The sequence below is a fragment of the Sorex araneus genome, chromosome X (assembly GCF_027595985.1).
Source record: "Sorex araneus isolate mSorAra2 chromosome X, mSorAra2.pri, whole genome shotgun sequence".
NCBI lineage: Eukaryota > Metazoa > Chordata > Mammalia > Eulipotyphla > Soricidae > Sorex > Sorex araneus.
Window position 1 is genome coordinate 55,330,753 of NC_073313.1, and position 25,561 is coordinate 55,356,313.

At 45.6% G+C, this 25,561-nt stretch overlaps 3 protein-coding genes across 12 annotated transcripts in view; all 3 read left to right on the plus strand.

The window, feature by feature from the left end:
* GPR173 (G protein-coupled receptor 173) overlaps positions 1 to 9,606 on the plus strand; it is a 43,228-nt gene extending 33,622 nt beyond the window's left edge. For all 8 annotated transcript variants that reach the window (XM_055120326.1, XM_055120330.1, XM_055120332.1 and 5 more), the window contains one exon: positions 4,550 to 9,606. In XM_055120326.1, coding sequence (XP_054976301.1) covers positions 4,647 to 5,768 — 1,122 coding nt within the window. In that variant the 5' untranslated portion in view covers positions 4,550 to 4,646 and the 3' untranslated portion in view covers positions 5,769 to 9,606. The remainder of the gene's footprint in view (positions 1 to 4,549) is intronic.
* A 104-nt stretch (positions 9,607 to 9,710) lies between these two features.
* On the plus strand, positions 9,711 to 15,400 carry TSPYL2 (TSPY like 2). 2 transcript variants are annotated; one of them, XM_055120323.1, is made up of 7 exons: positions 9,711 to 10,645; positions 11,981 to 12,058; positions 12,181 to 12,292; positions 12,360 to 12,523; positions 12,657 to 12,754; positions 13,070 to 13,770; positions 14,674 to 15,400. In XM_055120323.1, the coding sequence occupies exons 1-7, from the start codon at positions 9,845 to 9,847 to the stop codon at positions 14,841 to 14,843; spliced, it is 2,124 nt and encodes a 707-aa protein (XP_054976298.1). In that variant the 5' UTR covers positions 9,711 to 9,844; the 3' UTR covers positions 14,844 to 15,400. The 2 variants fall into 2 exon arrangements, with proteins under 2 accessions (XP_054976298.1, XP_054976299.1); XM_055120324.1 differs by having other exon boundaries at positions 12,363 to 12,523.
* A 4,803-nt stretch (positions 15,401 to 20,203) lies between these two features.
* Positions 20,204 to 25,561, plus strand: part of KANTR (KANTR integral membrane protein) — a 31,947-nt gene continuing 26,589 nt past the window's right edge. For both annotated transcript variants that reach the window (XM_055122847.1, XM_055122848.1), the window contains exons 1-2: positions 20,204 to 20,331; positions 20,450 to 20,507. The gene's annotated coding sequence lies outside the window, so the exon portion shown is untranslated. The remainder of the gene's footprint in view (positions 20,332 to 20,449; positions 20,508 to 25,561) is intronic.

Consider the following 25,561-nt stretch of genomic DNA (forward strand, 5'->3'; position numbering starts at 1 on the left):
CAAAAAGCAAAAAAAAAAATATTGATATCTCATTGAATATGATACAAATAAAAGTAGTACATGGAAAGTAATTTATAAGAAAACACTTTTATATTTCAATATGCTAATGCTTGGGTGTGACAATGAGATTCAATGAAGTAATTAGAGGTTTGCAATATCTTGGAGAAGGGGTAAATCAAAAGCTGTCCCCGGGGCTGGAGTGATAGCACAGCGGGTAGGGCGTTTGCCTTGCACGCGGCTGACCCAGGTTCGAATCCCAGCATCCCATATGGTCCCCTGAGCACCACCAGGGGTAGTTCCTGAGTGCATGAGCCAGGAATGACCCCTGTGCATTGCCGGGTGTGACCCAAAAAGCAAAAAAAAAAAAAAAAAAAAAAAGCTGTCCCCTTATGTGAAAATGTAGGGAAATGATTGGAAAAGGCCTAAGGGATGAGATTTTCCAAAATAATGAACAGCTCAAGGAAGTCCTCCGTAAAACAAAATGTAGTCTCCGAATTTATACCAAAGTCATATTCCTAGATAATTCAGAGTATATCAAAGTTGGCAGTGGAGGTGGTGGTGGAATATGTTTAACTTAGAGCTAAACTCTAAATTTAGCTCATTACAAGTCTAAAGTTCTAGGGTTACAGGCATATGCGTGCTGTGAGGCCAAGTGGCTTGCATATAACTAGATCATCCTTGCTAACGACCCAATCAGCATTGTCACAACCAAGAATGCTCCTACAAATTCCCAAAATGTCCCCTAGAGGGCAGTAACTCAATTTTATAGAGGCCCAAGCACTGGTAGGCAAGATGTTGCCTACCTGAATGAATATGGTAGCTTAGACTATATGTAAAGTGTACCTGTGTCCACACTGTTGTCAATATATGAGCTGTTTGCTGTTTGAGGATATTCACACCAGTTGTATGTTGTCTGTAACTTGTATGTGATTGTGTATGTGTAATGTGCATACACATCCCTTCTTAACCCCAGGAGGGTCAAGACTCTCTAGCTATCACTCTATGCTCAGAAAGTCCATTTAATAGAATCACCCCAGCTTTCCAGGCAAGACCAAGGCTTTGTTTGTTTGCTGCTACTATTTTTGGTGGTGGTGTTTGTTATTGTCTTGTTTTGCTTTGCTTTTGCTTTTTGGTTATTTTGTTTTAGAGTTTCCGTGCTATTTTCTAGAGATTCTAGGCTACACATCATCCACCTTCTTGCTCGGTCTTAGTGTATCTTTCTGTGTCTCCCTCTGCATCTTTATTCCGTCTCTGTCTCTGCTTGTTTTTCTCCGTCTCCTCTCTATAACTCTCTCATTCCCTACCCTTACCTCTCTAAATACATTTCTTTCCAGGCATTGCCGTAATTGCATCTCTCTGCCTCTGTCTCTCCCTTCCTCTCTTCGCCTCTGGTTTTTCAATTTCTTTCTGTTTCTCTCCCTTCTCTGTCTCACACACTCTCTCTGCCTGTCTCTTTTTTCTTTACTGCCAGTTTCTCTTTCCTTCCTGTCTATTTCTGTTACTTCCTCTTGTGTATAAAACCCCTTTCTTTTCTCTGCTCATTTATTTGTCTCTCTCTCCTCCTTCCTTTCATGTCTCTGTCTCCCTCACAGTAACCTCTCTTCTGTTATTATTGTGTTTCTCTCACACTCTCCCACATTGTATCTCTTATTTTCCCCTGCCTCTCAAAGTTGAGGAGAGAGAGAGAGAAAAAGAGAGAGAGAGGTGAGAGACAACACAGCTATTGGCTGGTCCATAGTTGTGTTAATTATCACATCTTGCCAGGAGACCCATGAACCCCATTTCTTCTAAGCACCTTACCTTTCTTTCTGAGAGACTATTGGCACTGACCTCCCCCCAGCCCCAAATCAACAACAAAACAGGTCTTGGATGTAATGCCTGCCTGGGGTTGAGGAGCAGAGCTCAACCCAGTTGGCTATGGCAGACCATATTTGACTGAACTGGGCAACAGTACAAAGGGAAGGCCTTTTTCCTGGGAGAGAGCAAGATATCCACTCAAGCCCCACTTCTACAATCTCCAGCCCATCTGTACACCTCTGTGTTTCTCCAGAATCTGCTGTATTCGCCTTGCTTGCTTCCATCCCTCTGGACCCTGCCTTGTTCCTCTATTACACCCCAATCCTCCTGGTCCTCTGTCGCCCTTCACAGACACACCAGGAATTATCCTGTTCTTGCCACCACCCAGCTTTGCCTGTCCTTCCACTCTGTGCTTGGCTGGCTGTTCCTTCAGTAAATCCCACCTGAATTCCTCTAGGTAGATCTCTCTGAGCCACTAGGAAGATGATTTGAGAGCTTTCTACTGTACTACACACTACTTTTCTAGAGGAAGAGACTTTTATATTTGCCCTGCCCTTTTGAAGTTTTCGTTCTAATTGGGGGAGGCAGACAATAAACCACATTTTAACAGCAAATCATATGACTCATTAGAAGAGATCAATTTTAGGAACAATCAAGGGGTACAGTGATTTCTCACTGAATTATTGCGGGATCTTCTGAAATAGTCTCTGCCTTTCTGTCTTCCTCCCATGTGATATGTGCTTTTCAGAGCACTATAAGATCACATTCAATCCTAAATCATATAATATCTCACCTCTGCTCAAAACCCAGTCATGACACGCAGCTGGCTCAATCCTCACCATGACCTACTTGATCTGACTTTTCCAACTCACCTTGCTTGTTCCCTAACTTTCACCCAACTTCCCTTCACTTACTCTCTTCAACCCATAATAATCTCCTCCTTTTTTCTCAAAAATACCATGTGCAGTCTTATCTCAGGGTTTTTGCTTGACCATTCCCTCTGTCTGCACTTTTCTTTCCTCAGATATCTATATGGCTCATTCTCTCCACTCCTTAAGGTCTTTGCTTAGATGACACCATCTCCATAAAACTTTTCCTGCCTACTTCAAGAGGTGCCTTCAATGGTGCAATCAATATTCCTTCAATGGAATATTGTACCTCTTCAACACATAGAATTGCCCAACCTCCTACTCTCCTTTATTTTTTCTGTTTTTGTTTGGGGGCACATCTGATGGTGCTCATGGGCTACTTCTAGCTCAGTGCTCAAGGATCATTCCCAGAAGTGATCTGGGGATCATCAAGAGCTGAGGATTAATCCTGTGTCTTCCACATGCAAAGTGTACACTCAGTTTCATGAGCTGTTTCCCTAGCCCCCCTCCTTTATTTTTATTTTTAGGAATTTATCACTCTGTGACCTATTGTCACATAACAGTGATACATTCTAAGAACTGTGTCATTAGGTGATTTTACCATTGTGCAAAAGTCTTTGAGTGTAATGACACAGATGTCTAGCCTAGTATATACTTTGGCTATGTGATACAACAAGTTGGGACCACCATGGCATATGCAACTTGTAATTGACGGAAATATTAAGCAATGCATGTGCTTCACCTGTGTATCTTCCTTATTATCTAAAACACCATCCTTCAACCACCAGTCTGTGGACTGCTGCTAGTCCTCAGGTGTAGAAAGGTTGAAAATCACCAGTTGGCTGCTGTGATTATAACTGATTGTGTGTGGACCAGTGTGTAGGACAGATGACAGTTTATAAGTATAAAAAGGTTGAAAAACATTGATCTAGAAATGTTAGCTTCTCAGGAGTAGGAATCCGTGGCTCACAGGCTTCTCCCTTGTGCTTGGTAAAGAATAGACACTCAATAAACAGTGTTTCTACAAATGAGCATACACACACATCTACATGGGTATAGTTACACATTTTTCATTTTACACGATACCTGAAAGCCACTTCATGACCACAACCTGACACTCTCTGACCCAGGCACCTCTTGAACCTCACTTTCTGCCATTGTCCTCCTTGCTTAGCCCATCCCAGACTCATTGGTCTTCTCACTGTGTCTCAAATGTGGTAAACACTTTCCTGACCATGAACAAGGAAGCATATTTAACGAGTGACTACCAACATTAACAACAACAACAAAACCACAAAACAGATGAGAAGCTAATGGGGTACATTTCGCATAGGATCAGTACTGCTCCATGAGACTTTGGGTTCATCTGTGTGTGCACGTGTAACCAGTTGTGACTGAAAGTGGTTTTCTCACTCTGGGTGGAAGTCTAAAAAGTTTAAAGTAGACAACCTTGGGTTTTACAAGGGGTGAGAAAAGACCCAGCAGTAAACATGGGTTTTCCAGAGAAATAAAGCACCCTCACCCAGCAAGGAGTGGGTAGGAGCAATGCCAGGCTAGGGTAAAGGGTTGACACCAGTCAGAGTATGTGGGGAGACCACACAGATGCGTTAATGCTGCCTTTTCTATTTTTTCCTCACCTTAACCTTTCAATCTGTTTCTGTCTCTTCCTCACTCCTCATTCCCCTTTTGCATGGTTCTCATTCTCTTATTTCTTCTCTTTCTCATCTTTTCCGTTTCTCTCTCAATTTCTATCCATGTATGTCTTTACTACCATTTTATCTTGGCTCTATTCTCTCTTACTCTGTCTTGGTTCTTCTGTGTGTTTCTCTCTTGTCACCTCTGTCTCTTTATATCCGTGTCTTCCTCATTCTCCATATTTGCAGGTGCGACCTGGCAAGACAACTGATGGAGTCTCCCAGGGCCCATTGGCTACCAAACTGGCTGATGCCATAGGGTTGGGAGCAGCTCCCGCCCCTCACTATGGCCAACACTACTGGAGAGCCCGAGGAGGTGAGCGGTGCACTGCCCCCACCATCAGCATCAGCTTATGTGAAGCTGGTACTGCTGGGACTGATCATGTGTGTAAGCCTAGTGGGCAACGCCATCCTGTCTTTGCTGGTGCTCAAGGAGCGTGCCCTGCACAAGGCTCCTTACTACTTTCTGTTGGACCTGTGCCTAGCTGACGGCATACGCTCTGCTGTCTGCTTTCCCTTTGTGCTGGCTTCTGTGCGCCACGGCTCCTCCTGGACCTTCAGTGCGCTCAGCTGCAAGATTGTGGCCTTTATGGCCGTGCTCTTTTGCTTCCATGCAGCCTTCATGCTGTTCTGCATCAGTGTCACTCGCTATATGGCCATTGCCCACCACCGCTTCTACGCCAAGCGCATGACACTCTGGACATGCGCGGCTGTCATCTGCATGGCCTGGACCCTTTCTGTGGCCATGGCCTTCCCACCCGTCTTCGATGTGGGCACCTACAAGTTTATTCGTGAAGAGGATCAATGCATCTTTGAGCATCGCTACTTCAAGGCCAATGATACACTGGGCTTCATGCTTATGTTAGCTGTGCTCATGGCAGCCACACATGCTGTCTATGGCAAGTTGCTCCTCTTCGAATATCGACACCGCAAGATGAAACCAGTGCAAATGGTGCCAGCCATCAGTCAGAACTGGACATTCCATGGCCCTGGGGCCACTGGCCAAGCTGCTGCCAACTGGATCGCTGGCTTTGGCCGTGGGCCCATGCCACCAACCCTGCTGGGTATCCGGCAGAATGGGCACACAGCTAGTCGGCGGCTCCTGGGCATGGACGAGGTTAAGGGTGAAAAGCAGCTGGGCCGCATGTTCTACACGATCACACTGCTCTTCTTGCTTCTCTGGTCACCCTACATTGTGGCCTGCTACTGGCGAGTATTTGTGAAAGCCTGCACCGTGCCCCACCGTTATCTGGCCACTGCTGTTTGGATGAGCTTTGCCCAGGCTGCCGTCAACCCGATAGTCTGCTTCCTGCTCAACAAGGACCTCAAGAAGTGCCTGAGGACTCATGCCCCTTGCTGGGGCACAGGAGGTGCCCCAGCTCCCAGAGAACCCTACTGTGTCATGTGAAGCAGGCTGGTAGGCAGACAGGCAGGGAGAGGGTCATAGTCACTATGACTGGGTTAACAGAAAATGAGAGGTGGGGGCCCATACAGGAGCCTTTCTTTCTGATCTCCTGCCCCAGCCCCTCAAACCATCTGGAGTCTAGATACCTTTGTCAATACCATCCCAGAGCTAGATACTAGGTGAGGGACTCAGAAAGAAAGTATTTCTAGTTCTGTGAAGCCTATCTCCTCCACCTCTTCTACTTCTATAATCTCTTCTCTCCTCCCTCTTTTTCTCTCTCGTGACAATTCAGAAAAAGAAAACAAAACAGCAAAACTGAAAATGCAGGTTTTTCTACCCACAACTGAGGAGACAGGTTTTCCTGCTTTAATGTCTCTCCTTTTGACATTGTCCAGGAGGGGGAAATTTGTCCTGTAAAATAGATTTCCAGGGCTCTTGTTGCCTCCCCCAACCTTTCTCCCATGCACCCTCCCCTTCCAAGTTCTTTTAAGAAGGCCTGAATATTTAGAGAGAAATGGATCTTCTGACAAAAGGACCAAGGTGGGTGTTGGGTCCCCAGGAACAGAAATGCTTAATTGCTGTTATGTGCAATGTGTTTTAGGCAAATCCTGGTACCAAGTCCAGTCTCCTCCTCCTCCCCATCATGTCCAGACTTCCCAAGTGTTTCTTGCGCATCTGTTTGAGAAGATTGGAGGGGAGGGAAAAGAACCCCTGGGAAGGGCTCAGGCTAAGTGAAAAATGGGATGTGAGCTGAAGATACCCAATCTTGACTGCAATCTTGAACTGCCTCCTGGATCCCTGGCCCCAACTCTTCTTCCTGAAGATGGAAATGTACTTCAGCCCCATTAGAGCTAATGTGGGTACTGTATAGGCAAGAGCAATGTCCCTCTCCCAAGGAAGAATAGAGAGAAATCTGAATTATCCAGAGTAGCTGGATCCCTGATTCTGGAGTCAGAGTGGAGCTCAACCCCAGAATAATCTCTTGGGTTCATTACTACTCTCCTGAAGAAGAAAATACTTTTGGGGCCTTGATAATTCATAGTGGTACACACTTGAAGGTGGTATATATAAAAATGGTGGACGAGTCCTTTCCCATATGATCTCCTTTTTTGTCCTCTACAAGCCTCACGGGCCTCAAGCCCCTCTTTAATTTTCCTTGGCCTTCTGGGCCCTCATGCCCAAACTTCTTTCCTCCCAACAATCATTCTCCCCTTCCAATTCCCCAGGTGGGGAGGTGGAAGATCACAAGCAAGCCTCCCTCCAGGGCAGAATTCACTGTGGGTTCACATCAAGGCCAGTTCATGTGAATTGGTGAGTCAAGCTGGCATTCCTTTGTTGACCTTCTCCAGGTTCTTTGGCTCCTTCTCATTTCCTGGGGCAAAGGAAGATGTGTATTTGTCCACCACACTCTCCTCTCCTAAGGCCTGACCTAAGCTCCCTTCCTTCCCCAAGACAGCCCCAGAACTGAGGAAGACTTGACTCAAGAGGAATGAGAAGGGCACTCTGGGCAGAAGAGCCATTAAATGAACCTGGCTGTGGAGTGGCCGACAGAATAGGGATGAGGGTACCTGTTCTCTCAGTGATAGTGATGGGGGTTCCTTTCCCAGGGGTGGGGTGGGGGGAAATCACAGGGATGGGGGTAGATAGGGTACATTCAGGAGGGGTTTCCTCCGTTTCTTTTTTCTAACTGCCTGGATTCACCGTTGGATTTTTGTAAATGGAAAACAAATGAACAATGCTATATTGGATGTTTTCTCTTTCTGACTGTATGTGTGTGTCTGTGTGTCCTGTCTGTGTGACCACGTGGTCGAGTGAGACTGTCTGTGTGACTTTGTGGAAGGGGCACTCCTGCCTGGTGCACACATGTGAGCAAACATGACAGCATATAGCACGGGCACACACATAAATGTATGTACCTAGTTGAGAGGAGACAGAGGAGCACGTGTTTGACTGAGGCAGGAAGTAGAATGTCAGAGAGATGGAATTTGAAAACTGTACCTGTGTATGTAGCACGAGAGTAGACTCCCATTGCCTATGTCTTTCTCCCTTGATTCAGGTTCTGAACATGGGGGATTGGATACCTGAAAACCCTCTTCCCCCCAGAGCCTGGAGCTCCCAACTACTATTTCCAGTTTCTTCTCTAAAAGTCAAACAAGTTGTTCCTAAAACTGGATCACCATGGAAATGAGAATTGGCCGGAGACAAAGTCAGGGGTGGGGGGCAGGGGTGGGCAGGAATTGATGGGTTAGGAAACGCCCTTCCCCCCACACAAAGCAATGGCTTCTGGAGGGACTGCTTAATCTGGTGGGAGCTCGTTCTAAGGATCCACTATATACACCTGGGGCTTTGGTAAGCTTTGACTAAATTCAGAGGGATGGATGTCACAGGGGGAGGAAATCCAAGCCTGGGAGTCTACCCAGTCAACCTGCTCCTTGGGCACTCATTTAACTATTTATTTATTCAATTGACTATTTATTTACTTACTCTCTCGGGTGCAAAGAATTGAGCTGATAATCTCAGTTCTTGGCACACTAGATCATCACTGGTCTATGTGAGGCCCTTTTATTTATTTTTGGGTTTTTTTTAACCCCTACATGCCCATTCCTGAGCGCATCTGCTCTTCAACAAAAGCACCCACTCTTGTGCGTTTAAAGTATGTCCTCCCAACCACCGTTTATATGTTTATTTACATATATGTGTATCTGTGAAAAAATATATGATATTGTTATGTGTTTTAATTTACATAAACAGTATTGTACTATAAATCTTGTTCTGTTTCTTTTTTCACTCAACGTTATGTTTTTGAGAGATCCAGTCATGCTGCCCTATGTAGCTCTAATTCATTCTAGTTGTCCATTTTATACATACATATCACTTTTTTATCCACTCCTTTAGGAATGGATCTCATTGTTGCCCCAATTATCTGCTATTACAAAGATGTAATGGACAGTTTCCTACATGTCTCTTAAGGGACGCCTAATTAGAGGAAAGGAAATGGAAACTGCGAGGCAGTTTAGTTATGGTTATATAATAAGAAGCCGACCCTTGATGTGAATTCCAGACTAATGCCAGAACCAAAGCATCCTACCCACGTAAGACCATCCGTCTGGCAAGAAAAAAGTCTAAGATGCAATTTTAAAACCGCATCTATTGGGCAACGGTAGAGGACTGGAAAGAAAAGGGGCATTGGATAGACAAGATAGAAAATCCTAGCAGAATCTGCCATAAATTGAATGACGCACATTTTTCATGACGCAGACGCAGAGGAAGCGTTCTGTGCAGTTCTTTTCCTAGAGCCATTTTGCAGAGATGTACAACGCCACGTCAAAATCTAGCCCTAAGTCCAAGGTCCTAGGTTTCTTCATTCCTTGGCTCCTGTAAGACGCATCCCCTTGTTCGCGGCGAACTTCGCGGTGGAGGCAGAAGTCAGAGCTACAAGAATGTGCAGATTTAAGAACTGCGTAGGAGCTGAGGAGAGGAGAAAGGAGGGAGAAGCGGAGGAGGGAGAGGAGGAGAGCAGGGGGGGGACGTCAGCGGGGCTCTCCTAATTTTAAGCACATCCTGCTCGGTGCCTGAGTCCAATTTTTTTGTTGTTAACATATATACATATGTCGTTTACAAATACATTATATAACATATATTTTTTTGGGGGGTGGGGGCTTCAGAATCACGGGGACTTGCCCCGTTTCGCCAGACGCAGAAGGCGTGAGGAGGGGGCACTCGCTCCGCTTCCCACGTAGCCAATCAGCCGGCAGCTCTGCTCCGGTCGCCGGGGGAGTCCAATCGGAAAGCCGCGTCGCGCGGTGTTGGCAAGCAGATTGCGTGAGAACAAACCCAGGGCCGGGCGACGCCAGCGCGGCCCCGGAGGCCGGCGGCCAATGGCGAGCGAGAAGGGCCGCTGACGTCACGGGGGGCGGGGCCGGCGCGAGGGAGGCGGGCTCGCGCCCGGGGAGCGACGGCAGAGCGCGGCTGAGGCGAGCGCGGGGAGGCGCTCGGCGGTGCAGCTCCGCTCTCGGCGTGACGCGCTGCGGCGGCCCGGCCTAGCGGGCCCGGCTCCCCCGCCAGCGAGCGCCGTCAGCATGGACCGCGCCGACGAAGGGCCGCCGGCCAAGGCGCTCCGCCTGAGCGACCCCGAAGCCGCTCCGGGCGACCCCCAGGCGCCGCCGCCGCCGCCGCTCCTGCGGCTGCCGCTGCCGCCGCCTCAGCAGCGCCCGAGGCCCCGCGAAGAGACCGAAGCGGCACAGGTGCTGGCCGGCATGAGGGGGGTGGGCTTGGGCCTGGGCCCTGCTCTGCCGCCCCCGCCGCCCTATGTCATTCTGGAGGAGGGGGGCATCCGCGCGTACTTCACCCTGGGCGCCGAGGGCTCCGACTGGGAGCCGGGGTTCGAATCTGGGTTCGGGGATCCCGCCCCTCCCCCGGGGAACCTGGACGCGCTCACTGCCGAGGATGCTGCTGCGGGGAGCGTGGAAATTGATTTTCAGGTGGTGGCGCCCAGCAGCTCTGCGGGAGAGAAGGCCCGCGGAACCTGTAGCGCAGGGGGGTGGGGGCCCCCGCTGGCAGCCCCCGCGCAGGGGAGAGGAGAGGCTGTCATTCTAGTAGACGACGAGGAGGGGGATGGAAAGGAGAGTGTGAAGAAGAAAAGGAGGAGGAGGCGGAGAAGGCAGAGGAAGGTGAAGAAGGGGCTCAAAGAGGTGGATGCTGAGAAGATCGAGTGCGTCCTGAAAGCGCTGGAGAACGTGCAGCTGGACCTGGAGGCGGTGAACATCAAGGCGGGCAAGGCCTTCCTCCGCCTCAAGCGCAAGTTCATCCAGCTGCGAAGGCCCTACCTGGAGCAGAGAGATCTTATCATCCAGGACATCCCAGGTTTCTGGATCAAAGCAGTATCCTTGTCAGCTATACTACATGGGTCAAGATTCATGATGTAGTCATGGATCGAGACCCATGATGGGTTAAGATTCATGATTTAGTCTTGGATCAAAACCCATGATGTCATGGATCAAGAACCATGATGGGAGGGGAGGGGAAGGGAGGGGAGGGGGAGGACTGGGTGAAAGCGGGCGGGGGTGGGTTTCTATTGGAAGCTTCGGCGGTGGAGGAGGAATGGAAGGAGAGGGGCCAAAGAGTAGAAAGGCTGGACCAGAATTGGGGGGAGGGAGGAGGCAGATGACGTAAAAATTAGCCCAAAGATGGAAAGGCGGAAGAGGAGGGGCATAATATACAAAATGGATCATAGGTGTGGGGGGGGGAGTAAAAGAGCACGCAGTAGAAATACTGGACCAGGGATAGTGAAAGGAAGAAAGAAGGTGACGCAGATGATAAACCGACAACCAATTAGGCACTAAAGAGGAGGGAGAGAAAGGACACATAGAGAAATTGCCTGTTTAAAAGGTTGTGTATCACATGTCACTGCAAGTCATTTTTCTGCTGAAATACTAGGGGTAAAACAGTCTTGGCCTGAGAGAAGGAAGTTAGAAATGGGCTGGACAATGAATAAGCTCATAATATCTGCATACTGAATAAAAAAAATTTAAATTATAAAATGAAAGAGTCTGGAACCCCTGAAGGGTCAGGAATACCTAGACAGGGAGATTTAGGAGTTGAAAATGGAAGAATTAAGAATATTATTCACTAATGAGAATGCACATATATATAATATTAGAAACATGGGAGTAATATCTATAGAATTATGTGGAGATGAATCTTAGAACTCTAATCATAAAGTGTCACATGATCAAAGCCCCCAGCACAAACACATAACATGATGTAGCTGTTGGCCCTGACCATCCAGACACACAGCATCACTTGGACATATACCACAATACCCAGATGTACATCATGTGACTACATGCACTCAACAGCCACATACAGCATCATTTTGACAGGGCCTTTACAAGACACAATGGCTTGTGAACACAAGTTGTCAGTACCAAGAGAGACATCACATGGACATAGACCTGTAACACCTATACACAGCAAATATGAACCATAGCAAGGCCACCTAACAGGTTCAATAACATGATGAGCTCAAAAAGTACAAACAAGCTTCCATCATGTAATATCTTAGGAATTAAAGTACAGGTCTCTTTCTCTACATACATCACATTAGTATAGGAATTCTGCTCCAGCCTCTCTTTTTGCTCAGCCCTACCGCGCCTTCCTTCCCTCCTCATTGAAAAGGGTAGTCACTCCTTGACCTAAACTGCACCCTCCATCAGTTCCTCAACCACCCCAGAATTTCAATGCTGATAAATCAACGTGACAAAGACATCTTCCACTACTTGACCAACCTGCAGGTCAGATGAAAGAGATCTCTTACTAAAACCGGGGAAGGAATCTGTTCTTTGGAGGTAAGAGGGGTTGAATGAAAGGGGCCATGATGTGGTTGGGATTCTTTCACTATCCCCACCTGGAATAGGTTCAGGATCTCAGACATATCTCCATGGGATACAAAATGAAGCTGTACTTCCAGACAAACCCCTACTTCACAAACACGGTGATTGTTAAGGAGTTCCAGCGCAGCGGCTCAGGTAAGAGGCAGTCCCAGAGAAAATTAATGCATCCTCCTGTGCCCTCTCCATTGCATTTTTTTCTCAGCAGGGCGTCTGGTGTCTCATTCCACCCCAATCCGCTGGCACCGAGGTCAAGAACCCCAGGAGCAGGAACCCCAGGGCCGCAAGATGAAGAATCAGCAAGTCAAACGCAGCTTCTTTACCTGGTTCTCGAACCACAGCCTCCCAGAAACTGACATCATTGCTGATGTAGGCCCTGCCTGCCCTCAGAATAGCCAGAGATGGCCTTCCTAGGCTTGACTCTGAGGGCCTGGGAAATTGAGATTGTGTTCTATGCTTGTCCTTTTATCGCTGTTCTCCCTTCTTCCCTCTCTTTCAATAGATTATCAAGAATGACCTGTGGGTTAACCCCCTGCGCTACTATATGATGGGAGAAGGAGGCTACAGAGCAAACAAAAAGAAGCAAGAAAAGAGGAAAAGGTAATTGGGAGATTGGTGGCCAAGAGGTGGGTTATTAGGTATGGGGCAAGGACTGGATTAATATCACATAGGCAAAAGGGACATATGAGATAATCCAGCCCAGTTTGTTTTGTAACTGGGGAGGGATGCCCCCAAATAGAGCATGATTGGCCTGAGGTTACACAGAGGCAGAAGTGGGACTCTTCCCCGCTCCTCCCCTATCTCATCTCTTGGAGTCCTTGGAGTTCGACTGCCTCTCCAGTAATTTGCCTTTTAGCGTCTGCCCTGAGTACATCACTTCCCACAGCCTTAACTAAACTCCAGGCTTCCCCACAGGAAAAACAGGAACGGATACAAGGTAGTGATCTTAGAAGACTATGATGACTATCACATAATGAAAGACATTATTGATGATACTTCAGACAGTGATTTTTCTGACTTTGAGTCCGTTCGTGGCATCAGAATCTCCGATTTCATGGAGACCACTGATTGCTTCGATACCACTGACAGTGAGATAACTAAAGAGAAACTCGGTGACCACAATGAGAACCACAACATAGAGACCACCGATGATGATGACAACCCCAAAGACAATGCAGTCATTGATAACGATAGCTTTGATGATGAGACCACTGATGACGAGGGTCCTGGTAACAACAGTGAAAATTCTGATAACAACGAAGAGAATCCTGACAACTCTGGCAGCAGTGATGATGACAGCCACCCTGTTGGTTATAAGAAACCTAAAGGGGGCAACCTGAGTAGCAGTGGCAGCAACCAGGACAGCAGCGAAAGTGACATTGAGTTCAGTGATAATGACAGCAGTGAGAGCAGTGATGATGATGATGATGATGGCAACGAAGGTGACGATGAAAGCAGTGGTGATGATGATGACAAAGACATTGAAGATTCCGAGAATGACAGTGAATATTTTGCCAAGAGTCAGGCTAACCGCAACAACCAGAATGATGATGAGTATAAGGTAGAGAACTTCCTGGAATCCTCTGTGGAAGAAGAGGAGCCTGACACTGAGGAAGGTAAGCTAGAACCCCCTCTTGTCTTCTCTCTTTTCTCTTTTTCAGAGAAAACTGGTCGGCATCCTGAGATCAAGGCATGAATACAAATTGCTCTTGTGGAGAAAAGACAGAAACAAAAAACCTTTGCAACTTTACAGCAAAACAAGACCAGGCAATTTAATTTTAAAATGTTAAGAAACTGAAGAACAGTTTTAGATGAAAGACATATAGATTGTAACAGAGCAAAAGACTTGAAGAAAAAGAGATACATAAGGGGTGGAATATTAAGTATAGGTTCACAACATGGAGAGGGGAACTTAGCAAACATTATAATTCTGTACCCATTCTGGCCTGGGAACTGCCATGCAAAGGAGATGTTAAGAGTCCAGCTATAGGCAGGAAAGACCCCTAGGGAAGAGATGGAAGGAACAATAAGACAAGCCATTCCTGGGGCTTTGGTCCCAGGAAAATTTCTTTGAGTAGGGACAGGATACTGAAGAGAAGGTGTTAAATGAATAAACTTATTTAAGACATTCTGGGGTAGGATAGAGAAACTGAGGGAGTTGTCAGCCTCATCCCCATCTGACCATCTCTTTTTTTCTGAGAAGGAGAGGCAGCAGTCTGTCTAGCCCTAGTGCTGCCTGAGGATGAATAAGTTTATTCAGTTTTATGGTCAGAGCTCAGGAAAAGACACAAGGGGAGAAAGGGCTACTTTCAGAAATGTCAATATTCTGCCTTCTTTCTTCCTTCACATTCTTCTCCCTTTCATCCATGGCTGCCTGCTACAAACAGAGCCACTTGGGAAGGGGCCTCAGATCTCTAAAAGCTATAGCAATGGGTTCTGATCCTTGTCACTTTTAGTTACAGCTACCTGCCCATCTAACCACCCTATGTCCCCTTCCTGTCTCTCTTACCCCCATGCAGGCAGCAAGCAAGAAAACGAGGAAAACAGTGAAGAAGAAAGAAGCTGTGAGGAGGACGTATTTAAAGAGATAGAGCAAGAGGATGACACTGAAGAATCTGATATGCAGGAGGAGCTTCTGGCCCCAAACACCTGGGTGGGCCCAGGGAAGAACAGCGGCAGAACCGGATAAACAGTTTAAGATTACTCTATGGGAGTGAGGAGTCTCTGCATCCCACTCCACCTGCCCTATCTGCCCTCTCTTTCCGCTTGGGTCACAGCGGCCCCACATTGCACTTCTGGGGGATCAGCTGACTTCATACACGGGTCAAAAGTTTATTTTTGTTTAGTAATTGCAAAGTTCTTAATTTGCAGGGGAGGGAAAGGAGGAGCCCCTCTTCCGTTTGGCCCTCCTACCCCCGCAGGCTTCTGTGTGCTGCTAAACGTGTATACATTGTGTTGCCTTGATCAGGGCCCCTTTATCCCCCTCCTCGTGCCGTATTGAGTGGACACCCTTGATCCCCAACCGGGGAGGGCCGTTGTGGCCTTGGGGGGCTCTGTAGTCACCCTGTTCTCCCAAGTCCTTATCCTTTTCTCCATCTCTCGCCTTTTCTTGCTGTGCCAGCTAGCCTGCCTCTGTGTCTATGCAAGATTTTGCCCCATTGCGGTACTCCTGTTCCCTTCCCCCAGAAGACCCTCCTCATTCCCTGTGAACCCCATTAATCCTAATAAAAGTCTGAGCAAATTTAAGGTGGTGTTCAAGTTCTTTGTTGTTTGCGCATTCCCCAATAGTCAGTCGCGCTCTATCAACTAGGCCACAGATAGCGGTCTGTGCTGCACACTGACCTGCAAGATGGCAGTTACAATGGTGAAGGGATTGTGGGGGTGGGAGGAGGATTAGCTGGCGGGCAGGCAAAGGGATTTGGAGGGAGGATTAGCTGCCGGGCAAGCGGCCCCAGAGATGTGGGGGGCGGGGCGCGACTGGGCCCTGGGCCCGAGTAAGTATTGCGTCAGGCCAATGCGGACCATCCTGGCCAATGGTAGGGCGAGGTTGAGGTAACCCTTCCTTTCCCTGAAGGCCGCAGTGGACTCAGGTAGCAAACAGCTTCCCACGCCACCCCCCCCCCGCGCATGCGCACAGAAATGCCCTAGAACTTCATTCCATGATTCATCTTTTTATTTCTCCTGCGTCAAATTTTCTCGGCCCTTGTGTGAGCTGGTTATGGGTCTGCCGAAGGAATCCATTTTTCTCCTTCGCATGTAGTATGTGTAGATGGGGGCATCACAACCCAATATCAGGATCTCTGGGACAAAAACGGTGGTTCAGAGAGGAGTTTGCTTAAATTTTTCCAAGGGAAAAACAAAAGGAAATTACTATGTACTGTGTGAGGGGGGAGGGGAATAAAGAACTGAGTACTGTCAAGGCTTCATCTGGGAGAACTTGGAAAGGTCAGTTTTTTTTCTTGTTCAAAACAAGATATTTTTAGGAAAGCAGGCGGGTGTTGAAGACATCAAGAAAAAGAGTACGGGAGACTAGGGTGGGGGATAGACCAGTTGTTTTAAATTTTGTATGCCTCGTTTCAATGAACAGCCAAAATTCCTCCTGCATTTTTCTCTGGATCATAGCAGATATCCATCTGTCGGGTCTTCTGCACTATGCCTCCCGAACATATTCTATTTTATTACCTTTTTTTTGCTGGGCAGCTTCGGACTTGGTTTTTACATCTTAGATTTGCATCTGGAGAGAGCCCTCTATTGACTGCCAAGGGAGTGGAATGGAGGGAGACCTGTGAAGAAGGTACTGATAATCCTCAGTAAAAGTGGCTTAGTGTGGGACCAGAGAAACGTTTTAGAGGATTGAAATCATGCTTTTGTATGTTCTCTGGATGCCTGGAATCAATCCCAGGGCACACAGCCTGGAGTAGCCACTAAGCACAGCCAGGATTGGTCCCCCAAAATAGCAAAGGAAGAAAAGAGAGAGGGAGGAAGCGAGGAAAGGAGGTAGGGGGAGGGTGGGAGGAACAGAAGATGGAATGAAAATGGTTTAATGAGGACATAAGAAACTCCCCCCCAGTCTTAGATATATAAATTTATTGCCATAACAGAATTCTTATATCCCTCTTAGCCAGTTTCTATAATCGTTAGCACCTTATTTACATCTTAATAAATTAAGCTGACTGTTAACATCTATTAGTCTGGTACATCTGCTACAATTAATGAGCCAATATCAACAAAACTAATAAAGTATCATTGTATCACTGTCGTCCTAGTGCTCATCGATTTGCTTGAGCGGGCACCAATAACCTCTCCATTGTGAGACTTGTTGTTACTGGTTTTGGCATATTGAATATGCCATGGGTAGCTTGCCAGGCTCTGTCCTGCGGGGTGAGATACTCTGAGTAGCTTGCCGGACTCTCCAAGAGGGGCAGAGGAATCGAACCCCCATCAGCCAGGCGCGTGCAAGGCAAACACCCTACACGCTGTGCTATCGCTCCAGCCCAACATATTTCATAGTGATATGAAATATTAGGACTATTTTAAAAATCTATAAGTTCAGATTTTATATAATCATTCAACTTGTTTGCATATTTTCATTTATTAGGATGGTACCTAAGTTATAGATTATCTCAATTGCTGTGCACAAGATTTTCTCCCATCAGTCTTTCTTGAGGCTTTGTTGGAACAATGCAAGATTTCAGACGATAAATAAACTTTTTCCAGTTTTTTTTTGTGGGGGGTGGTAATAAGTGGTACTTGTGCCAATTTTGTTTGTGATATATAGAAAAAAATTTTTTTGCTTTTTGGGTCACACCCATCGATGCTCAGGGATTACTACTGGCTTTGCACTGAGGAATTGCTCCTGGCAGTGCTTGGGGGACCATATGGGATGCCGGGGATCGAACCCGGGTCGGCCGCGTGCAAGGCAAACGCCCTACCCGCTGTGCTATCGCTCTGGCCCTGTGATATATATATATATATATATATATATATATATATATATATATAAATTAGCTGTAATGCCATCAAATGTCTGACCTGGATTTTATCCTGTTTCCAACATCTTCCTTATTCAATGGGCTACTTTATCTCCAGTACCAAGTCTCGCAATGCAGAGTTCCCCAACCAATATTTTCTACTGAGGCTACACTTAAGAAGCCCCAGCAGCAGGGGGCTAAAGCGATAGCACAGCGGTAAGGCTGCACGCAGCCAGCCCAGGTTCGATTCCCAGCTTCCCATATGGTCCTCCGAGCACTGCCAGGAGTGATTCCTGAGTGCAGAGCCAGGAGTAACCCCTGAGCATCGCCGGGTGTGACCCAAAAAGCCCCCCCCCAAAAAAAAAGAAGAAGAAGAAGCCCCAGCAGCAGCTTGATAGCCCAGCCATTTAGCAATTTGTTTTCCTGTTCTGGTTGCAGCTTTAGTTTTGTTACTAAAAAAGTACTGTTACTAAAAGTATTGTTACTAAAAAACTAATAAAGTACCAACTATATTCAGATTCCTTCCATTTATACCTAATGTCATTTTTCTGTTCCAAGATGTTGTCTAGGATACTACTTTACATTTAACAGAAATGTCTCTGTAGGCAACTCTGGACAGTGACAAGAGTTTTCTTATTTTTGGTGACCTGGAGTCAACATTTGAGATAACTGGACAAGTGTTTTTTAGCTTACCTCTCAATTTCCATGGTTGCATTAGAGGATATAGATTTGGGAAGCAAGATCATAGAAATAAAGTGCCATTTTCATCAGGTTACATCAAGGGAATGTGTTATCAATATGCCTCATCACTGCTGATATTAACCTTAGTCACCTAGCTGAGGTAGTATATGTTCAGTTTCTCTATTGTCAAATTTCTCCTTTCTTCCATATTGTAGTCCTTGAAAGGAAGGCACTAAGGGTAGTCCATGATTAGGGGTAGGAAGTTATGCTCCATCTCTTTGAGAAGTATCTACTAAATTAATTGGAATTATCTTGTTGCAAAATATGTCTATTCTATGAGAGCTTTTAAAATACTGGAAAAAAATAAATACTGGAAGCATGGCTGGGAATCTGTGAATCCAAATTTATAACCCCCTTTTTGTTCCTCCTTCTTTCCTAAACAGCATTTGTTTAAAACACAGAAGCCTAGATTTACTTCTGGATTTTATTGCTGTGTGACCTCAAGTCAATCCATTTGCCTCTCTGAGACATAGTTCTTGCAGGCTGAACGATGAGATAGATAAGAATAGGGAGGGGAGATTCCCCTTTATGATTATATATTTTGTGATTTTTTTTTACATAGAGTCCATCTTTATGGGCTAGGCAATTTTTAAGATGCTATCATTTTTTTTCAATTTTTAAAATACATTTTCTGTTTTAATAAAAGTGTCGCTGAGATGACAAAAATGTAGCTATTAGAATTTTCATTATACGGGGCTGGAGCGATAGCACAGCGGCTAGAGTGCTTGCCTTGCAAGCGGCCGACCCGGGTTTGAATCCCAGCATCCCATATGGTCCCCTGAGCACCGCCAGGGGTAATTCCTGAGTGCATGAGCCAGGAATGACCCCTGTGCATTGCTGGGTGTGACCCAAAAGGCAAAAAAAAAAAAAGAATTTTCATTATACGTATTCGTGTTTTGCATTATATTTTCATTGAACTGACCTGCTCAACTCATTCCTCCATCCAGCATACTATTCAATTTTTTTTCCTTCTTTAAAGACCTAACTCAAGCTTTTCTGCTTTCCAGAGTCCTTTTAGATGATATCTTCCTTCTCTGAAGACTCCTGGAGTTGCTATTATTAGAGAAAATGAGATGGAATATCACTCTAAGTTGATTCTGAGCAGAAAAAGCACCGCAAAGTCTTTAGCCCCATACCTGGCACATTGTAAACATATAGAATTTTGATCTGTATTTTTCTTATTATTATTACTAGAATCTGGGTACCTAGTTCAACACTGATTGTATGATGTCTTGGAGTATACGCTGTCATTTAAACCCCCACAACATTATCAGGAAAGTTTCAAATTTCCCATTTCACAGATGGTTAAATTGAAGCTCCCAGCGCTGTTGTCACCTGACCAATGTCTTAGTAGCTGGGGCTGTTGGGTGTAATTACGAACTGTCCTCACTTTGAAGGAGAGAAACCTTGCTTAGAGATCCCTGCCGGCGAGGGGAAGAGCGGCAATAAATTGAGGAGAGAGTCGTGCCTCCTTGCAGAGCAACGGCTTACACAAAATGGCTCACAGAGAGTAAGACATCTGCAAGTCCCGGATCTCAAATTCTTCAGTGAATCACGCCAGGCCTCGCTTTGGGGCTTCGCGCCTGCGTGTTCTCAGCTTCGTCTCCAAAGCTCTTTCTGGAAATCCTGGCAAAGAGCGATGCCTACTTCTTTTCTGGCCAATTCTATCAGCGGGTGGGCTCGGCTGGTAAACCAATCAAAGACCCCTGAAGGGGTGGAGTTTTCTGCAGTCAAGAACCCCTTGGGGGGCGGGGGGATAAAAATAAAGAGTTTCCATGTCTAGCCAATCCCGGCTGGGCAGAAGAGGCAGTCCTCCAATGGGAGCCGGGAGCGGCCCGGAGAGGCGGGGCCTGCGACCCCGCTAGCGCTCCGGCAGCCTGAGGGAGGCATCCTGCTTATTTGCGAGATCCAGTTGCCAATCGAACCTCAGGCGGCGGCGAGTGCGTGGACAGCTGAAGGTGCCCGGTGAGACGCTTTAAAAGGACTCGGGTGGGGGTCCTGAGGGGGTGGGAGAGAGATCGTTCAGAGCGCGTGAGGGGTGGGGTTTGGGCGGGCTTTTACCTAGGTGGCCTCTCTACCCTAGGTCAGAGGGTTCGAGGATCCTGCGGGCGAGTGCACCTGCGGGCCCAGCTGGCAATCAGGTGAGTACCCAGCTTACAGCCCCCGTCTGTGCCTCCCGCCCCTGCACTTGCCCCTCCCTGGGAAGCGGTTCTGTGCAGGTCTGCGGTTCACGTGATCATCTGCGTGCGTATGTATGTCTCCATCCCTCTGTCCCATCTCCCTCTTAGTCTCTACCTCCATTTTTTCTGTTCTTCTGTCTCCCAGCCCCAGACAGCCTAGACCTGGAAGCGAAATCCTGACCCTACCAACTGACACTTACCATAAAACCTTGAGCCATCTGCTTCACTCATATGGGGCCTCAGTTTTCTCCTCTGTCAAATGGATAACTAACACTCTCCATCTCGGACAATACACAAACATAATTTTGCCCAGTGCATGACCCTTAGAGAATTTTCACTAATGACTGTCATGATTGAAAATAATGTTATCTCTTTTGGTCTTTGGCTTTGTTTTCTCTCTGCCTGTCTCTGATTCTTCCTGCCACAAGCGCTTATCTCTGTTTTTGGGGTTTTTTTTGTTTGTTTGTTGGTTTGTTTGATTGATTGATTGATTGATTGATTTTTGTTTTGTGTTTTGGGCCACACTCAACTGTGCTCAGGGCTTATTCCTGGCTCTGCACTCAGGGGTCAGTCCAGGAACCCTGGTCACCCACGTGCAAGGCAAGTGCCCTGCAGTATCTTTTCAGCCCCATTGCATATTTCTGTTACTGTTTTTCCTCTACTTGTCTCTTTTTTTTCCTAAACAGGTTAGAGATGCATTGTTTATACCTGGTGCTCCGGATTTTTCTGTGCCTCAAAAAATGGAGAGTGGCCTTAGGCTGTTTCTGGTCTCATTAAAGAGAGAAACCTCTTTGTCCCCTAGCATGCTATGTTCCAGAGATACACACCCCTTTCCTTACAGGGTGGGGAGCAAGTAAGATGAGAACAGTGAATGAGGACTTTTACCCTGTATCCTGTTGGTCACCACACACCAAAGGTTTCCTAGTTACACCCCATATATCCCTGGGGGTATTCTTTTCTGTCCCCATTATGAAATCCTTTGACCAGACCTTCTAGAAATCCCTTTTTATTAACAGCAAATACCCTCCATTCTCACTATGACTTCTGAAAACTTCTTCCTTTTCCCATAATGCCTTAGTGGTTGTCATACTTATTGGATCCAACATTCTACTTTTATATTTTCAATGCTCCTTCTCCCCTCTGAAATAATAGATAAAATGTGTATATTTACGTCACTGTCACTGTCAATATAAATAATATGTGTTCATACATAATTCCAAAAATAACAATTCTATAACCTGTAGCATAGGAGAGAAGTTAAAGGAAGAGTAATTAGTAAAACAATACGAGTTTCAGTATGTTAAGACAAGGACATAGCTCCATTAGCAGACATAATGCTACAGTCTTGCACATTTGTTTCCTGTAACCAGAATTATCACAGCTACATATGTGTTGATGGTGACTAAGAAATAATATGTCAGTGAGATATCCTAAATGGTGAACAATTTTTCATAAAGTTCAAAAATGTTTTATTTAGAGAAAAGTACAGTATCCCCCCAGTTTCTGTGGCTGCATTTTTAGAAGTCAGTGTGTACTAAAATCCACCATCTACTCCCCATAGCCTAGCCATGTCTTAAACCACTCTCCCAACCTGCCTATTGTGTTCCATAATTATAACCTCCTTTTATTTTTTTCTCTTTTTATTTCTTGAACTTACTAGTTTACGTCCACCTCAGTGGTTTGTACGTGTCTACCTCTTGTACCTAGAATACTTTTCCTTCACTCTCCACAGGCTCATTCATGTCTAAGGTGGGCCTCTACTCATGTCACTTTATTAATGAAACCTATCTCACCACCCTGTTTAAAATTGTAGCTCTTCCCTACCACTTGCCCTACTCTAATTTTTCCCCAAAGTACCTCTCACCTCACATCATGGAAAAAAATATTTAAGCTAGACTGGTGATGCTCAGGGGTCATTCTGGGTTGAAGCTTGGAGGTCACCCCTGGTGGTGCTCAGGGGACTGACAATGCAATACCGGGGATTGAACCTGGGATTCCTGCATGCAATTCATGTGCTCCAGGCCATTGTGCTATATCTTGCCAGCCCCCAATAATTTATATATTTCCTATTATTAATGTGAATCATATGACTCTCAATTCGATTGTAAGCTCCAGAAAATCATGGATTTAAAAAAAAATTGAGGTAACACCTGGCAGTGCTCTGGGCTTACTACCTGACTCTGTGCCCAGGGATCACTCCTGGCAGAATTTGGGGGACAAACCTGGGGATCAAACCACAGTGCCCTGCGTTCTGTGGTTATCACTCTGACTCCCAAGTCATGGATTTTTATCAGCCATACCCAGTGGTGTTGGGAGCTCAGAGCTAATACCAGCTATGCTTCAGTTCAGTGGTGCAGTCCTTAGGGACCATGAAGACTACACCAGCAGTACTGGGGATCTAAGTATGTGCTCTACCGCTTAAGATAACTCCCCAGTCCCAGAGATTTTTGTTATTATCTAAGATGAGGCTTGGCATATAGTAGGCTTTCTCAATAAGTGTTTATTGATTGAATAAATGAATGAAAGTAGTTGCCACATTTGAATTTCCCTTCCCAAACATTTTCTCTCCATCCTCCTTAAACAACCTTTAAGAATTAAAACAAAAGAACAGGCTGGAATGATAATACAGCAGGCTGGGCACTTTCCTTGCATGCAGTTGACCTGGGTTTGATGCTCAGCATCCCATATGGTTACCCGAGCACAGCACCAGTAATTCCTGAATGAAAAGCCCGAAGTATGCCTAAAGCACTGCTAGATGTGTCCCCAAAACAACAACAGCAGCAACAAGAATTAAGAAAACAGTTTGAGGGGCCAGAGACATAATACAGCAGGTAGAGTGCTTGCCTTGCATCCTGTATGGTCCCCTGAGCCCACCAGTAGTAATTCCTGAGCACTTCTGGGTGTGGCTTCCAAACAACAACAAAAAACATTTTGGGGCTGGCTTGATAGTGCAGTGAGTAAGGCATTACCTTGCATGTGACTGACCCAGGTTTGATTCCCTAGTACCCAATATGGTCCCCTAGCCCCACCAGAAGTAATCACTGAGCATAGAGCCAGGAGTGAGCCCTGAGCATGGCCAGGTGTGTCCCCAAAACAAACAAAAATGAACTAAAATATTTAAAGTAATTTCAGATATATTAGAGAATACCAAAATTTCTATATATCCTTCACTCAGATTCCCCAAATGTTAAGAAAACATATAACAATTCAGCTATTAAAATTGACAGCTTAACATTGGCATAGTACTACAAATGAAATATATAACATTCAAATTTCATCAGTTTTTTTATTAACATAATTTTCCTCTTATAGGATCTAATCTGGGACTCCATATTTCATTTTTTTCCTGTCTCCTTAGGCTCTTCCAATTCTGGGACAGTGTTTTTAGGCTTCATGACATTGACAATTTTGAAGAGTCCTGGGCAGTTATTTTATAGAATTCCAACTTGTCTGGTATTCCCCTGTGATCAGAATGAGGTTATATAATTTTGTTAAGTGGTGCAGAAGAGATGTATCAGGAGACACATTATATCACTTTGTTCCATATTGGTTCTTTACTTTGACTATTTGTTTAAGTTGGTATCTGCCAGGTTCCTCCTCTGTAGTTATTCCTTTTTTCTTTTGTAATATGTAATTTGTGGAGACATATGTTAAGAATATGTCAATACCAAACATACTACTTATCATTGGACTATACCATCACTCATCTGTGTTGCAGTTATGTACAGAAACACACACATATCTGTTCCCATCACTTTTTGTTCCCAGAATAATATAGCTACTAGTCCACTCGAACATTGCCTAGTTCTATTTCTTGGTGATTTTAATATTCTTGTATTTCAAGTTTGTGATATGCTCTCTTTCAGTGCTCTTGCCTTTCAGCCCCACCTCAGTCACCCACCCCAACAGTTTTACCCTTCTTATAATCAGTACCTGTAACTATATCACCCCCATAATCTGTATCAAACGTCTTGCTACCCAACCAGAGTCTTCTATTCTTTTAGCCTATTACCTCTCAGTACCTCAACTCTAATAATCCTTTAATACTCCTACAGCAGACTATTCTTTTTTTTATTTTAATGAATCCCTGTGAGATACAGTAACAGACTTACAAATTTTCGTCATTACATTTCAATCAAATAATGTTCGAGTACTTATCACTCAACCAGTGCCCATTCTCCACCACCAATGTTCCCATTGTCCCTCTCACCCATCCCATCCCTTCCCACCCCCTGCCTCTGTGACAGACACATTCTTTCTTACTCTCTCTCTCTCCTTTTCCTTTTGGGTGTTATGGTTTGCAACATAGGCACTAAGCAGCCATCATGTTTGGTCCATAGTCTACTTTCAGCACACATTTACCATCCATCCTGAGTGATCCCTCCAACCATCTTAGTGGTCTCTTCTCCATTACACTTGATTTTAACTCCAGCAACGTGAGATTGGCTTCCAAGCTGTGGAGCAATTCTCCTGGCCCTTATCTCTACTATTCTTTGGTGTTATTCTCCTATTATGTTTACTTTATGTTCCACAAATGGGTGCAGTCATTCAGTGTCTGCCCCGCTCTTTCTGAATCATTTCGCTTAGCATGATACACTCCATGTTGATTCAATTATCTGCAAATTTCATGGTATCATCTTTTCTAATAGCTGCATAGTATTCCATTGTGTAGATATACCAAAGTTTCTTTAGCCAGTCATCTGTTCTCAGGCACTTGGGTTTTTTTTCCAGATTCTGGCTATTGTAAATAGTGCTGCACTATTGTGGAATATAAGGTTACAGAATGGGAGACTAACACCCAAGAATATGTAGAGATAAGTAACAGGAGGATTACTCCACAGCTTAGAAGCCTGCCCTCACATGTTGGGGGGAAAGGTAGCTCAGATAGAGAAGGGAACACCAAATAAAGGGTGCTAGGAGGGCTTTCTCAGGATGGGAGATGCGGACTGACAGTAGACTGTAGACCGAATATGATGGCCACTCAATACCTCTATTGCAAACCACAACGCCCAAAA